This window comes from Sciurus carolinensis, chromosome 15 (assembly GCF_902686445.1).
Source record: "Sciurus carolinensis chromosome 15, mSciCar1.2, whole genome shotgun sequence".
NCBI lineage: Eukaryota > Metazoa > Chordata > Mammalia > Rodentia > Sciuridae > Sciurus > Sciurus carolinensis.
This window is the reverse complement of record NC_062227.1, coordinates 7,454,624-7,469,023: the sequence shown is the minus strand read 5'-3', so window position 1 is coordinate 7,469,023 and position 14,400 is coordinate 7,454,624. Positions and strand designations below refer to the sequence as shown.

Genomic DNA, 14,400 nt, shown 5'->3' with positions numbered 1-14,400 from the left:
ATGGTAAAATTCATATGGAAATGAAGGGAACTCAAAATAGGCAAAAATTTTTTGAGAAGGAACAGATTTAGTGCATTCACACTTCTGATGTCAAAATTTACTGCAAATCTGTAATGAGCAAAGCAGTGAGTAGCTGGCCTGAGTCTCCCATACAGATCAGCGGGACAGAACCGAGAGTCCGGGATACACCTTCTTATTTGTGGTCAGTGGGTTTAAGAGTGCTCAGAAAGTTCAGGAGGGAAAGAAGAGGCTCTGGGACAACTAGATGCCCACATGTACCTGCAGAACAGTGAGACTGGACCTCGTTCTCATAAGACAAAGGATGAACCATGAGTGTGTTAGGGACCTCAATGTGAAAGGCGGGACGGTAGACTCCTAAAACGTGGGAGAAAGAAAGGACGGGTCCCCAGACTTCACCAAAATAAAAAATGTCGCCGATTCAAAGGGCTCAATCAAGAAAGCAAAAAGATAATCCAAATAATGGAAGAAAAGAAAATGTTTGCACATCATTTATCGTGCAGGGTCTGGTATCCAAATTATATAAAAACTTATAATTGAATAAATAGGACAAAGGACCTAATCAAACAGTGGGCAGAATTTGTACATATTCCTTCAGCAAATATAGACAGATGGCCAGGAAATGCATGAGAAGATGCTTAGGAACATTAGCTAGTAGAGAAATGCAAATGGAAGCCACAGTGGGATATGACTTCTCCTCTAGGGTGGCTGCAATCACACACACACACACACACACACACACAGCAGTTGTACATATGTGTGGGCTGCAGTGTGGCACTTCCATACATGTACATGATGTGTAATGACAGATCAGGTGCATGGCAATATCTGTTACCTGAAATACCATTTTTTTCCCCGTGGGAACAGTCAAAGTCCCCTCTACTAGTTCTTTTGAAATATTCATTGTTGCCAGTCATAGTTCAAAAACAGCTATAATTTTAATGAAAGCCAATGACATTTTGGTAAAGATGGGGGAGGGTCAAAATTCTCATATATTGCTGTTGGGAATGTAAAATAGTGCAGCTATTTTGAAAAAAATGTCAGTTCCTCAAAACATTAAAGATGGAGTTATCATAAGACTGAGCTATTCCACTCTTGGGTATATATGAAATGAAAATGTATGTTCTCACAAAGTTTGAATATTCATAGCAGCATTATTTGGAATAGCTCAGAGGTGGAAACAACCTAAATATGCATCAGCTGATGAACTGATCAACAAAGTACCCTACCTCTGTACAATGAAATATTATTCATCAGTGAAAAAGGAATGAAAGGCTTATAAATGCTATAATATGAACCATCGTTGAAAATGTGCCAAATGAAAGAAGATAGTTAGTAAAGATCACATATTCTGTGACTGATATGAAATTTCCAGAATAGGAATGTCTATAAAGATAGAAAATAAATTAGTGATGGACTCTGCTGGCATGTTTGGGGGAAACAGAGTGACTTGCAACTGAGTATGGAATTTTTTTTCTGGATGGGATGGGAATAGAGAGGATTGATGAAGATGCTCTAAAACTGTAGTGATGGATGCTCAAGACTGTGAATATCTGAAAACAGGAATTTTACACTTTTATTGGGTCTATTTCATGGTATAAGAATGATATCTTAATAAAGATATGTAAAAAATTAACCTCCTAGGGAAAAATGGAACCCAAAGCCGAGACCTCCCCGCAAAAATTGGGACCCCGAAGCAGCTACCTTTAAATTATATATTTAAACTGAACAACGAATTATATGTTAATCTTAAAGATAATTTGAAGAATTAGGTGAAATCTCTAGCAAATGTCATTCTGGGCTGTATGTTGGGATTTGTTTACCTTGTTCTTCAAACTTTATTTTTTAAGGAATTTAAAACATGAAAAAAATCAAAACAGGAAAACATTCTGCCATTTTTATCTCCCAAGATAAAAGGATTGAATTCTTTCTTTAAATACAGTTTAAAAGATGTAAAGCTATCTAAATAGCTGTTATACTGTATTGTTTAGGGAATAATGACTGGAAAAATAGTCAGTACATGTTCAATACAGAGAGTTTTTTTTTTTTTTTTTCAAATGATTTTAGTCAGAGGTCAGCTGGTTGTACAGATGGGGCACCCAAAACACAGAAGACAGATTGTGCTGCTGTCACTTTATATGAATAAACACAATAAAAAGTCTACATAAATAGATTTCCAGCAAGACTCGTATTTAACCTGTTAATATGACAAAAATGTGCTTTTTGTTCTAGAGATTTCTGCATATTTTGAAACGGGCTCCTCAGTGACCTATAATTTTCAAGATCATCACCCCTTAAGTGGAAACGCCAGTTCCCTGGCTTCTTCATTCCACAGGGAGGTGACACTTTCCCGGGAGACCATCACCCTGAGCTTCCGGACCACGTGGGCTCCCAGCTTACTGCTTTACGTGAGCTCTCTCTATGAGGAATACCTTTCCGTTATCCTGGCCAACAATGGTGAATATCTCTGGTGTGAAGGGGAAAAAAAAGTAAAGAAAAGAAAGAAAACACTGAATTAGAAAAATAGGAGTGTAATGATGTGGGTCTTTTCAGCATTTAAACGACCACGAAGGAAAGACGCACTTGTAGCTTTTCAGGACTATCCATAATGCTTATCATAAAAGCTAGTATTTAAAGATTAAATTAAGATGCTTTTTCCCAGTACAAGGTTGATACTTTCACAGATTTGATATGAAATTATACTCGCTGGCTGGGATGTCTAATACTCCATGATGACCTAAGTCTGTTTGAAATAAGATATTCAGATATTTGCCAGGTATTCATTTCCTGCTCATTCTAAGTAGAAGAGCTTTAATATGGATGATATCCTGGAACTATATAAAAGCCAAAATTCTTATGCAGTGGATAATGTGGCAGTTTTTTATCTCATCTGTGGTTGAGAAGCCAGTTAGGTGACATCCACCTAAGAACAGCGAGGGGACAATCTCTCAACCAGTGGCAGCTGGGGCATTGCAGGGCTTTCCCAGGTGGGCATGCTTTATATTTAGGAGTTAAGACAAACATCTGATTTCCAGAAAACCCCATAGAATCAGAATCTTCATATAAGCCGTTAGAGAGTTATGAGCCATGCAGGTACCTGTGTAGGAGAGCTGTGTATGTGTTGGAACATACGAAAACTCTAGAAACCTCATCTGCTAACAAAACTTTTCTCTTCCCTATTCTTTGGTTATGGCAGACAACTTCAGCAGGAAACTCTGGTTGTAGAATAAAAATTTAATAATGCACATATCAGAAACATCGAAATAGGCCTTATTAAAGAAGTTATGATAGAAACTGAATATTGACACAATGTGATATACAGTTTCATCATTTCATAAAATAAATATAGTCATAATTTAGATTTAAGTTCTGAGGTTTCATATGTATAATTTAAACCACTTTGTTTAAGAAAGATTTGGGAGATGGATGATTATCAGTGCACTCAGTCTTGACTTAAAAACAGTGCAACGGACTCAGTTTGGCACTGGAATAGCACCTAGGTCTCCACTAGTGCAGAAGAGGCAAGTGCTGAGTGCATTCAAGTCAATTCTAAATAGAGTCAAGGGTACACAGAGCAGTAGTAGGATCTTCATTAGAGACTTGTAAAATAGCATTGGAATTTAAAATGTCATTTATTGTCCTCTTCAGGAAGTTTGCAAGTCAGGTACAAGCTAGACAGACATCAAGATCCAGATGTTTTTAACTTTGATTTTAAAAACATGGCGGATGGGCACCTTCACCAGCTGAAGATCGACAGGGAGGAAGCTGTGGTCTTTGTAGAGGTAATGCAGCAAATTCAAAGTCCCAGTAACCACCATTAGGAGTTTGAGAATGAATAATCTAATGCAAAAGTCTGATGATAAATTCTAACAAAAGAGCAGCTCATTCAGTGCTCTCCACCGGTAAAGACAGAAAACCCAATATAGCCAGGGTTTAGAGGCGGGGGCTTAGTTTGTTGTGTTAGTTTAGCAATGATTCTGTCAAAATTATTACTCTTGGGCCCTTTGTAAAATGTCAAGATATCCTTATGTGTTTTACTTTATTCAGCAGGGAAATGTCTAGTTTATAGTGGTGACTACTGGTGGAATTTGTTAATAATATTTCAGGAGGTGCCTGCCTTCCTGTGATAGCAAAAGAACAGATAGGACAGCAATTTAAACACAGGTTCGAGTACAGGAAACACTCATTGAAATAAGAATAAATAAGAAAATATACCCAAGTCAGAAGAGAGTCAGGCATTTGTCACTGGTACTTAGGGAAAAATATATTTTAAGTCTGTACATAAAACTACACTTATTTTGGCTGCATCGGATCTCCCCCAGAGAATAAGTTTTTACTTTTAAAATGATTGATTCCGTCCTCTGTGGATCCTGCCAATTGCAGACACCTCCTAAGGGGAGTGTGCAGGGGAGGGCAGGCAGCTGTGGCAGGTAGAGGTTGTTTATAAAATCGTTTCCCCTTCTGAATGTTGTGTTAAGGTGAGTTATGTAAGCATTGCTGAGCCCTTACAAGTGACTTACTTTTATCACTTTTTCCTGGTCTCTGCTTCCTTATCATTAAAGCTGTATCTCCTTTTGATGTTCGCTTCCCACGGGCCGTTTTATAGGTTAACCAGAGTGCACAGAGACAAGTCATCCTGTCCTCGGGGACGGAATTCAACGCCATCCACTCCCTCACGTTGGGAAAGGTTTTAGGTAAGTGGCAGAAAGATCTTTCTCCCCCAAAAACATCAGATCATAAGTGTCATGTCACAAACGCTGGAAGCATTCATTATGCCCGAAAGAAGCCCCTTGTCGTATTTTAATAATAATTTCCCAGTGAGTGACAAGCAAGGTACAAATGAGGCTTTTGTCTGAGCGCACAGAGAAGCATGAGTAAGTGCTGCTTGGCGCATGCGCAGAGGCGTCGCTTGAAAAATACCCCCTACTTACCTGCCCTCTTGTCAATCACGCATAATGAGTCACAGTATTTTTCTAACACTTCTTGAAAAGTGAGCTGTTACCGAAGCTGACACTCCAGCATCCACTCCAGGGACCTCCATTCAGTGATAAAACTACCTGTGAGTGAAGACAGGAGAGTGTTCATTTCCTTCATCAGATGGATACAGACCGAACTCAGTCCTGCTTGGCCTGATGTTTCTGTCCTTGATGGGACTATACAGGAGGGATAAGGCATGCTCATAAATACCTTTCACACGAGTGGGAAGGTGCCCAGATTAAGATTCTGCCAGGGGAGGATGCATTGGAAAAGTTTAAATTTAAACTTAACATCATAGTAACTGAGGAAAATTATCTTTCTGGAAAGAAATATGTCAGTCAGCTATGAAAATGAACCCTATTAATTATGCAAACTATAGAGATAATTGCAAATTAAAAAATAATATTAATTGCATACATTTCTGTTTCCTTCCAAATAAGTATGTAAATGGAGTTAAGACGTTAATTTAAATGTTATTCAAAGGCATGTAACTTAGAGTTTAAAATTGCAAGTTCAAATTGAGTGATGAAGTATGGAGTCTGAAGCCACTGACCTCAGAAAGTGATGACTATTCATTTTGCCGATGCTGGCAAATATGAAATGATAATCAAAGACTGATGTAACACTCCATGTTTGGGACAACTATATTTCAGGATGGGTTCTGTTGTCTTTTGCTGCTGTCAGATCATTTAATAATTATGCCAAGACTATAATTTTATAGTCAAGCTTAGAGATGCATATGAAGTATATTTATTCATTTAACTTACAATAAAATAGACTTTCATATTTACTAATAGAGAAGCCACTCATTTTCCAAAGAAAGTTGTTCAAAGCATTCAGTGGTAAGTTATCAATATTAATTCTCATCACCCCTGTGGATCATTCCCTTGTCCATTCATTGAAAAATATTTGGCAAACATTTATGATATGTACTTAATTAGACACTGAGGCAGCTTATGAATAAAAGACACTACACTTAGCTAAGCTAACATATTAATAAGGAACATAGGCTACTATGTGAGCAATTATAATAAAATAATGCTTGTTATTATTAGCCATTCTTCAGAAGAAATAGCCTAGAATTCATTAAAGTTAACATGCTGTTATTATGCTATTATCTTCCCAATTCTTTTTTTTTTTTTGGCACCAGGGATTGAATCCGGGGTGCTTAACCACTGAGCCATCTCCCTGGCCCTTTTAAAAATATTTTACTTTAGAGATGGAGTCTTGCTGAGTTGCTGTAGAACCTCACTAAGTTGCTGAGGCCGGCTATCAGCTCAGGATCCTCCTGCCTCAGCCTCCCCAGCTGCTGGGATCACAGGCATGCACTACCACACCTGGCTCTTATCTTCCCATTTCTGAATAGTCTTAATGAAGACCATGCAGTTAATTATCTCAAGATCAGTTCAGTATACACCCACCTAAATGTAAACTCTTGATGTCAAGTTTTCTATATAGCTTTGCATTCTATCGGAGCTAGAGTCTTCAAGAATGTCAATACTTAAAATACTATAATCCACGAGAGGTAACCTGTTACCTTTGTTAGACTCTTTCTCCAAATATTCTGGATTTTTATTCTTTTTGATTTTACTCTTTGTGTGTGTGTTTAACCACAAACTGAAAAAAAGAAATCAAAACAAAATAAGAACTATAGAAGCTGAACCTGTCTTTTTATCTCCTCTCAGAAAGTAAGCAATAGCCTGTAAGTTTTTACATTTTATTGTCAATTAATTAATTAGTTTTTTTCCTGCAGTACTGTGGATTCAACAGAGGGCCTTGTGTATGCTAGACCAGTGTTCTATCACTGAACTACTTCCCCAGCCTCTAAACAAAGGAGTAGCCTGTAAATATTTACATATCATCACAATTACCCAGATATGAGAATGCCAAATGATTTTGGTAATGAACCATTTCTGGAAATTGTGTTTTGAGTTCTAAAAGGAAATGTCACCTAAGACATAACATGTAAAACTCAATGGAGCTATGTCTTTTATATTACTTTTATACTATTTGCCTCATTTAGAAGGGTTGTTGTAGTTTGGGTCAGAGATTTGCTTTATGTAATTTAGCAGATACTAAAGAAGTCTATAATTGATTTACAGATGCTGGCAGGTGACAAGATCCCTGGGTCAGAAATAAAGGGCTCTATTATTCATATAGCAAGTTTCATGAACATTAGCCATCTGCACTGTTTTCCCTATGCATTAAGTCTTATGCAGCAGTGATAAGCATGCAGGTCAATGCTGCATCTGTGGTGAGTCTGCATTGTAGCTGAGGAACACATAGCTTAGGGAACCTACAGGTTTTGTAGCAAGCAGTCAGCAAGCCTATTCCTTGTACTACAGGGAAAGATAACCTTATCCCTCAAGACTGCTTGCTCCAAACAAACTTGAGAAGCTGTTGGGGCAAAGCACTGTCAGGTCTTACATTTCTTGGTTAATCGGGTGAAAACTTAGAGAAACACTTGAGCCTCTGGCAACTCACTTCTTTCAATAGTATAGACTGAAAACACAAGAAATCTTTTACAAAGTCGAGAAGATATGAGATTTTACATTGTTTCTCAAGAAAGATCCAAGATTAATCATATAAGTTAACCCCTCTTTATGTCATCCGTAATATGAGGAAACCTTAGAAATAATTTAGTAGAAATCCAGTAGAAAACTCTTGAGATTTTCTAACTTAATTCATTAACTGAAAGTCAGGGAACTTCGTGGATGTTTTGAGGTCTTTGCCATCTTAAGTCTCAAAGACCAAGGCTAGCGAATAGAACTTTCTGGGATGGTGAACAAGCCCTATATCTATGCTGTCCTACACAGTTATTCCTAGGCACATCTAGTTTTTAAACAAGTAAAATGTGGCTAGTGTAGCTGAGGGACTAAATTTTTTATTTTATTTAATTCTAATTTATTTGACTTGCAATGATCACATGTGGCTCGTGTCTACCATACTGCACAATGTAAAACCTGTCCACTTGCTTGCTTTCTTTTCTTTCCATTCCACCAAGTGACATCTCTACCTCAGATATCTTTTCTGCCTCCTCAAGTGCTAATATTTCAAATTCTATAATCAGAGATTTCTTTCTCTCTTTTTTTTTTCTTTCTTTCTTCTTCCTTTTTTTTTTTTTTTTTTGCAGTGCCGGGGATTGAACCCAGGGCCTTGTACTTGCAAGGCAAGCACTCTACCAACTGAGCTATCTCCGCAGCCCAGAGATTTCTTTCTTTTATACCAAGTCTTCCCTTTTGCTAAAATACATATACTTCTTATAGTGTTATCAGAAACCATAATCAGGTATTTATGCAAAAGTGAATTTATTCAAGAACAGGCTTTGATGGAAGAGAGAATTGGAAGGAATCCAGGTACAGGACCATGGAGTTGTAGAAAGTACCCAGAGAGGGGGCCACAGTGACCCACAGACATTTCTTATTAGAGCTAATCAGCCAAAAGGGTACAGAAATGAAGAGTTTTGACCAGGTCACCTTGACAAGGCAATAGGAAAATAGAATTCAGGTCACTTCAGTAAGTGTTGAGTTCTACAAAAAATGTGTTCTATTGAGAAACAATTACTAACAGTGTTTTGTTAGCTAGGAGTGTTTCCCCCTTGGGGTTCTTCCAGGTTGTTGAATGACTGATTGCTTTGTATACTCAGAGTAAGCAAGGTGATTACTTCCTTTCAGATTTTCCCTCTTTAAAAAAAGTATATCCAGTGATCATTATCTACTTAGTCATTTATTGAGGTTGTAGGAGAGCTCTCTGTTTCATCACCTCCAAATTAAATGATTTTATAATGTTAATATTCTCCATTCAAAAGAAGAAAGTCTCCAAAACTATATGATTCCTTTTCAAAATACCATTATTTAATGTAAAATCATTTTGTATTGTATAATGTCAAAGAGAAAACTATTTGCACACACCATAAAACGACTGTACATCATAAAAGATAACAGTTGAATAAAATAAGAAAAGCCAGTATTCCAGAGCGCGGTCCTCTCCAGGAGTGGGCTCACTCCTGTCCCTCGGATGGCTGGCTGGGAGCTCCACTGAGGTTTTCCCATCTGTCACTAAAGGCTGAGTTAGGAGGCTGCCTGGGAGCCCGCGCACCGCTCTCTCCCGCGCAGCTCTGGCCCTTGACATTGCCAGTTAGCTATCTGCCTCTCCAACGGGCGGTAGCCCCGGGCGCCTCCGCTAACGCACAGGCAGCGCAGGGAGGTCCCAGCTGGTGGCCGGTGCCGGGCGTGCAGGTGGGACCCCCACGCTGCCTCCTGCGCCCCTGCGCCCTAACAGTGTCGCTTCTGTCTCCGCAGAGCCCCCGGGCGCGGACCCGGACACGCGGCGGGCGGCGGCGCGCGGCTTCACCGGCTGCCTCTCGGCGGTGCGCTTCGGCCGCGCCGCCCCGCTGAAGGCGTTGCGTCCCGGCGGACCTGCCCGGGTCACCGTCCGCGGCCACGTGGCCGCCGGGGCCCGCTGCGCGGCGGGGGCGCAGCCGGGCGACGGAGCGCGGGAGCTGGCTCCCCGGCGCGCCGGTGGCGCAGGTGGCGCAGGTGCGTGGCCCCGCTGCCCCTCCCCGCACGCCTGGGGACCGCGCTGCTTTGCATGGAGGAGAAGGTCTCAAAAGCCCTGGGCCAGTCTCCCTTTTCCATCCTAGGTCATCCGGAACCGAACGAGGAGGGAGAGCCTTTGGTGAATGCTAACCGAAGCGACTCCGGGGTCATCGGAGGTAACGGCTGAAGGGACTCGACCTTGGCATGGCTGTCACTTTTGACAGTATTAATGCGATAGGAAAATATACCAAGAGTCAGCACTCCAGGAGGTGAAAGGGTGCTTGTACTGTGTTGGGTTTCTGAGTTGATGTTTACCAGCTCCCCAGGAGATGCTTGGTGTGAGAATTCCACTGAAAACACAGTTTTCAAAAACAGAAGTCGGCATGGTGGCGCACGTCGGTGATCCCAGCTACTCGGGTGGCAGAGGCAGAACGATGGTAGGTTCGAGGCCAGCCTGGGCAACTGAGCAAGACCCTGCTTCAAAATAAAAAAGGCGGGTGATGTAGCTCCGTGGTAGAGGAAGCCTCTGGATTCCAACCGCAGTCCGAGGGAAAAAGTAAAGAAAAAGTTACAAAATAATGAAAAGTTCTTATTTTGAAAACAGCTGTATTCCCTAGGATGTTTGGGATAGATAGACAGATAGATAGACAGATAGATAGAAATACTGGTGCAAGACATTGCCCCAAGTAATTACATTCAAAGCCATGAAAACCTAAGCCAAAAGCCAAGATAATGATCAGAGCACGTGTGTTATGACACTTTTTAAAAAAAGGCAATTTGCATGATTTAGATGTTTCACTTGATATTTCACTTTTTAACCTTTTAAAAATTCAAATATGCTGAACATTACTTGAGGTGCATTATGTTTAGCCGCAACGTTCAGCGACGCCAGGCACATTCTCCGTGCTGTACAGCAAACCACGTTATTTCACTTCTCATTGTACTCGCCAGTTAGTCTGATAGGTTAGTTTTCCTTCAGTGGAAGTAAAATTGAATACGATCTAAACATATCTTTTTGTCAATGAAAACAATGTTTCACTTTCCTGAAATATAATTTATCCAGAGCTGATGTTAAAAAAATGAGTTCATTTTTCCTCACCAATTAATTAATGGATTATTGAAATACTGTTTACTTGTTCTATAGGCTCTTCATAGTAAACCTTTTTCCTCTAAAGTAAACTTTTTTCCTATAAAATGGTAGAAAACAATTCAGATATCATGAAGACCTGATTAAATATCTTTTTTCATGTATTAACATTTGTCACTATCTCAATTTTCTCTTTGAAATAAAATAAAATAATACATGATCCAATGAGCAAAACACCACTTGTATGCAGTTTTATGTGGGAATGTAGTCAATAGAACAGATCTAAAAAGACTACTTTTGTGTTAGATTTTAAATCAAATCTAATCCTTAATAAATCCTGATTTTTTTGTTATTTGTTGTTATTTTGTTTTTTGTTATTTGTTGTTGTTATTCATTGCAATGCAAAAGCAATTTAAAGATGTTCAACATTTCAGAATAGGATCCCAAGTCCTAGAAGTGTTTGCAAAATGTCAGAGCTAGCCCCAGACCTTCTTGAAGAGAAGTACTCAATGGTATACCAACAACAAAACCTTATTTTTGGAATTTTATTGCTATTGGTCAGATATCACTGGCAAGTTTTTCTGAGCTCTATTGGTAGAGTGCTTGCCTCACATGCACAAGGCCCTGAGTTCAATCCCCAGCACTGCAAAAAAAAAAAAAAAGTATCCAGTTAGTTATACTAAAAATAACATTTATTAATATTTATTCTATGATGGTGCTAAACATGCTATGCTTTTAAGATAATTGAAAACTTGGTCTCAGAGTCTTGTGTGTGTTTGCATTTCGTTGTTGTTGTTGTTATTTGTTTTGTTTTGGTTTGGTTTGGTTTTGGTAGCAGGGATTGAACCCAGGGGAACTTAACCACTGAGTAAATATCACTGGCAAGATTCTCTGCTGTTCAACAGTAAGTCCTAGCAGGGCTCTTGGGCTCCCCTGAGAAACTCTGATGAACTCCCTGAAGAGAGGAGGGAAAGAAGGAATGTGTTCGGGCAGATTTCCCCTGGGTCTTCACAGACACGTCTTCATTTCGTAACAGTTACCAACTGGAGATACGAATTGATGCCTTTGTGAATGATCTTACACTTACTGTGTGGGCAGTGGATGCTCCTCTTCATACATAGTTATTTGGAGTAGCACAGGTTTGACTTTCATTCTTCACTAATGTGATTGCCTCAGGAGCAGCTTTCTGTGGGTGCTTTAGCTCTCTGGCTATCAGTTACAGCCTTGAACTAGAAGGAGGCGCCAGGTCCTCTCCTCAGGTGTTCTCGTTTACTGATTCAGCATGAGCTAGGGTTGACAGCCACTGGCAGAGCTAAAGGTGTCAATACTTTAGAACCTTTACACCTGGCTCTTTCAAATAGTCCACATTCCACACAAATAAACTTAAATATTCCTGCAATATTTTGGGCAATAGGGATTGATTACATTTATGTTACACTACTGCATTTCAAAAGTATGCTGTCATTAAAGTATTTGGAGGCTGGGGACATAGTTCAGTGGTAGATTGCTTGGCTTGCATGTGCAAGGCCCTGGGTTTGATCTCTAGCATCGAAACAAATCTAAAAAGTTATAAAAATATTTCATCAAAATGTATCCAGGGGCTGGATATAGCTCAATTGGTAGCGTGCTTGCCTCACATGCACAAGGCCCTGAGTTCAATCCCAGCACTGAAAAAAAATAAAATAAAAAAAAATGTATCCAGTTAGTTATACTAAAAATGACATTTATTAACATTTATTCTATGATGGTGCTAAACATGCTATGCTTTTAAGATAATTGAAAACTTGGTCTCAGAGTCTTGTGTGTGTTTGCATTTCATTGTTGTTGTTGTTATTTGTTTTGGTTTGGTTTGGTTTTGGTAGCAGGGATTGAACCCAGGGGAACTTAACCATTGAGCCACATCCCCAACCTTTTTTATTTTTTATTTTGAGACAGGGCCTTGCTAAGTTGCTTAGGGCCTCACTAATTTGCTGAGGCTTGCTTTGAACCTGTGATCCTCCTGCCCTAGCTTCCTGAGTCCTGTTTGTGCTTTTAAGTACAAAAGCATTTGCTGAATTCCAATCACAGGCCTTTAGGGAAAAAGGAGTACCCCGGCCATGTCCAAAAGTCATGGAAACTCAAAAGTATACCAAATGTTATGAAACCACTGGGTCTTAACATTCCTGAGGTTTGATGGTTTCAACTTATGATACAGTAGGTGGTTGGTTTATTTTAACCCAACTGATTAGGCAGTAATGTTGGCAAAGCCCCCAGCTAGGGCAAAATCACCATTTATAGTCTGACTTGGTTTCTTCTGTCCTCTTCCCTCCCTAGGTGTGATAGCAGTTGTGATATTTATTTTGCTCTGCATTTCTGCTATAGCCATACGCATTTACCAACAGAGAAAGTTACGCAAAGAAAATGAATCCAAAGTTTCACAGGATGAAGAATGCTAGGACCACTCGGAGAAGTGACCCTGTCAAGACACAGTCCTGAGAGTCAGCGTCTCCTGGTTGGCAGACAGGCTGATCCACCCCCACTACTGTGGACTGTCCTGTTCTGGCCCTCACCGTGGGTGGGCAAGTGCTGTCCACCTGCTGAGGACCTCGGGTACTGGGAGGCCCCTTCTCCCTTGGTGGATACCTCCCTCCAGTGCAAGTGACGTAGCAGTGAAGAAGGGCTCCTCCTTCACCACTGTTAGTAGTGTGCCCCAGAAGGAATGCTCTCTTCTAACACAGAAATTTTATTTGTATAATAATTGTGAATTTTAGCTGAGAAAATGGCCACAAGGCTCTGGTCCTACTTAAAAAACGGGAGAGAAGTTTTGTTCATGTGTAAAAGACAAAGTCAAACTCGAATGTTCTTTATTGCTCAGAGTTTATATGGGATCCCTTTCCTGTTCCTCTGCTGATATTTTTTTTTAGACAGGAAATGCTTCTTCAATCACTTTTACCAGCATTTCCGTAGTCCTGAGATCCAGAGCCAAGGGCCTGCTAAAAATTAATAGTGTGTTTACTTTCCTTATCTGATGGTCGATATAATGCAATAGAGGCCTGGAAACATTATTTTTGGTGTATTGCTTTTTCTAATTGACTGTTTTTAATCATTTTGATAAATTTTAATGTTGAAATCAATATGGAATGTTGGTGATAAAATTTTAATATTGAATTTTGTAATGGACCAGAAAATTGATAGGTAACACAAGATGCATACAGGATGTCAATTAGATCCGCCTATTTTCTTTGTAATTTGTAATTATAGTTTTTGTAAATTGTGATTATGCTTTTAACTAAATTTACAACCACGTATAAATACTACTTCTTGTACTGAAAAAGATGTATTCTTTATTTATATTAATAATACTTGAAGGAAACACAATCTTAAACTTATTTACCCCCAATATTGAGAGATTAGGTCAGTTTTTTTATCATTCTATATTTATATTTCTTTTTCATTTTTTTATTTTTTGAGGGGGAGACTGCAGTGTTGGGGATCAAACCCAAGTCCCTGAGTCCAATATTTCTCTTTTTTCTAAAGATTGTTACTGATATGTGTCGGGGTTTCGGCCGGACCCCTGGCCCTAGGTGTGGCAAGGCTAAGATGGCGCCTGGCAGTGAGCCAGAGCAGTTAACTTTTGCACAAACAACTGACATTATCTTGAGGAAGTTCCAGGGATTGGCTAAGCTCCCTGATGGACAGTACAGGTCCACTATATGCCTGCCTTCGCTGCCTGTATCTGTTAATGCTCTCCCCTCGTGCAAAAATGCTGATTGGTTACAAGTACTGTATATATTGGAGTGT

General features: G+C 39.7%; 1 protein-coding gene across 7 annotated transcripts in view; it reads left to right on the top strand.

The window, feature by feature from the left end:
* Positions 1-14,139, top strand: part of LOC124965638 (contactin-associated protein-like 3) — a 214,880-nt gene extending 200,741 nt beyond the window's left edge. For 2 of the 7 annotated variants that reach the window (XM_047526727.1, XM_047526724.1), the window contains exons 19-24: positions 2,251-2,475; positions 3,667-3,800; positions 4,625-4,712; positions 9,297-9,533; positions 9,638-9,709; positions 12,934-14,139. In XM_047526727.1, the coding sequence (XP_047382683.1) occupies positions 2,251-2,475; positions 3,667-3,800; positions 4,625-4,712; positions 9,297-9,533; positions 9,638-9,709; positions 12,934-13,055 (878 nt within the window). In that variant the 3' untranslated portion in view covers positions 13,056-14,139. Of the gene's footprint in view, positions 1-2,250; positions 2,476-3,666; positions 3,801-4,624; positions 4,713-9,296; positions 9,534-9,637; positions 9,710-9,851; positions 10,973-12,933 lie in introns of those variants that run through there. The other 5 variants (XM_047526722.1, XM_047526721.1, XM_047526723.1 and 2 more) reach the window with 4 other exon arrangements.
* The last annotated feature ends 261 nt before the right edge of the window (positions 14,140-14,400 follow it).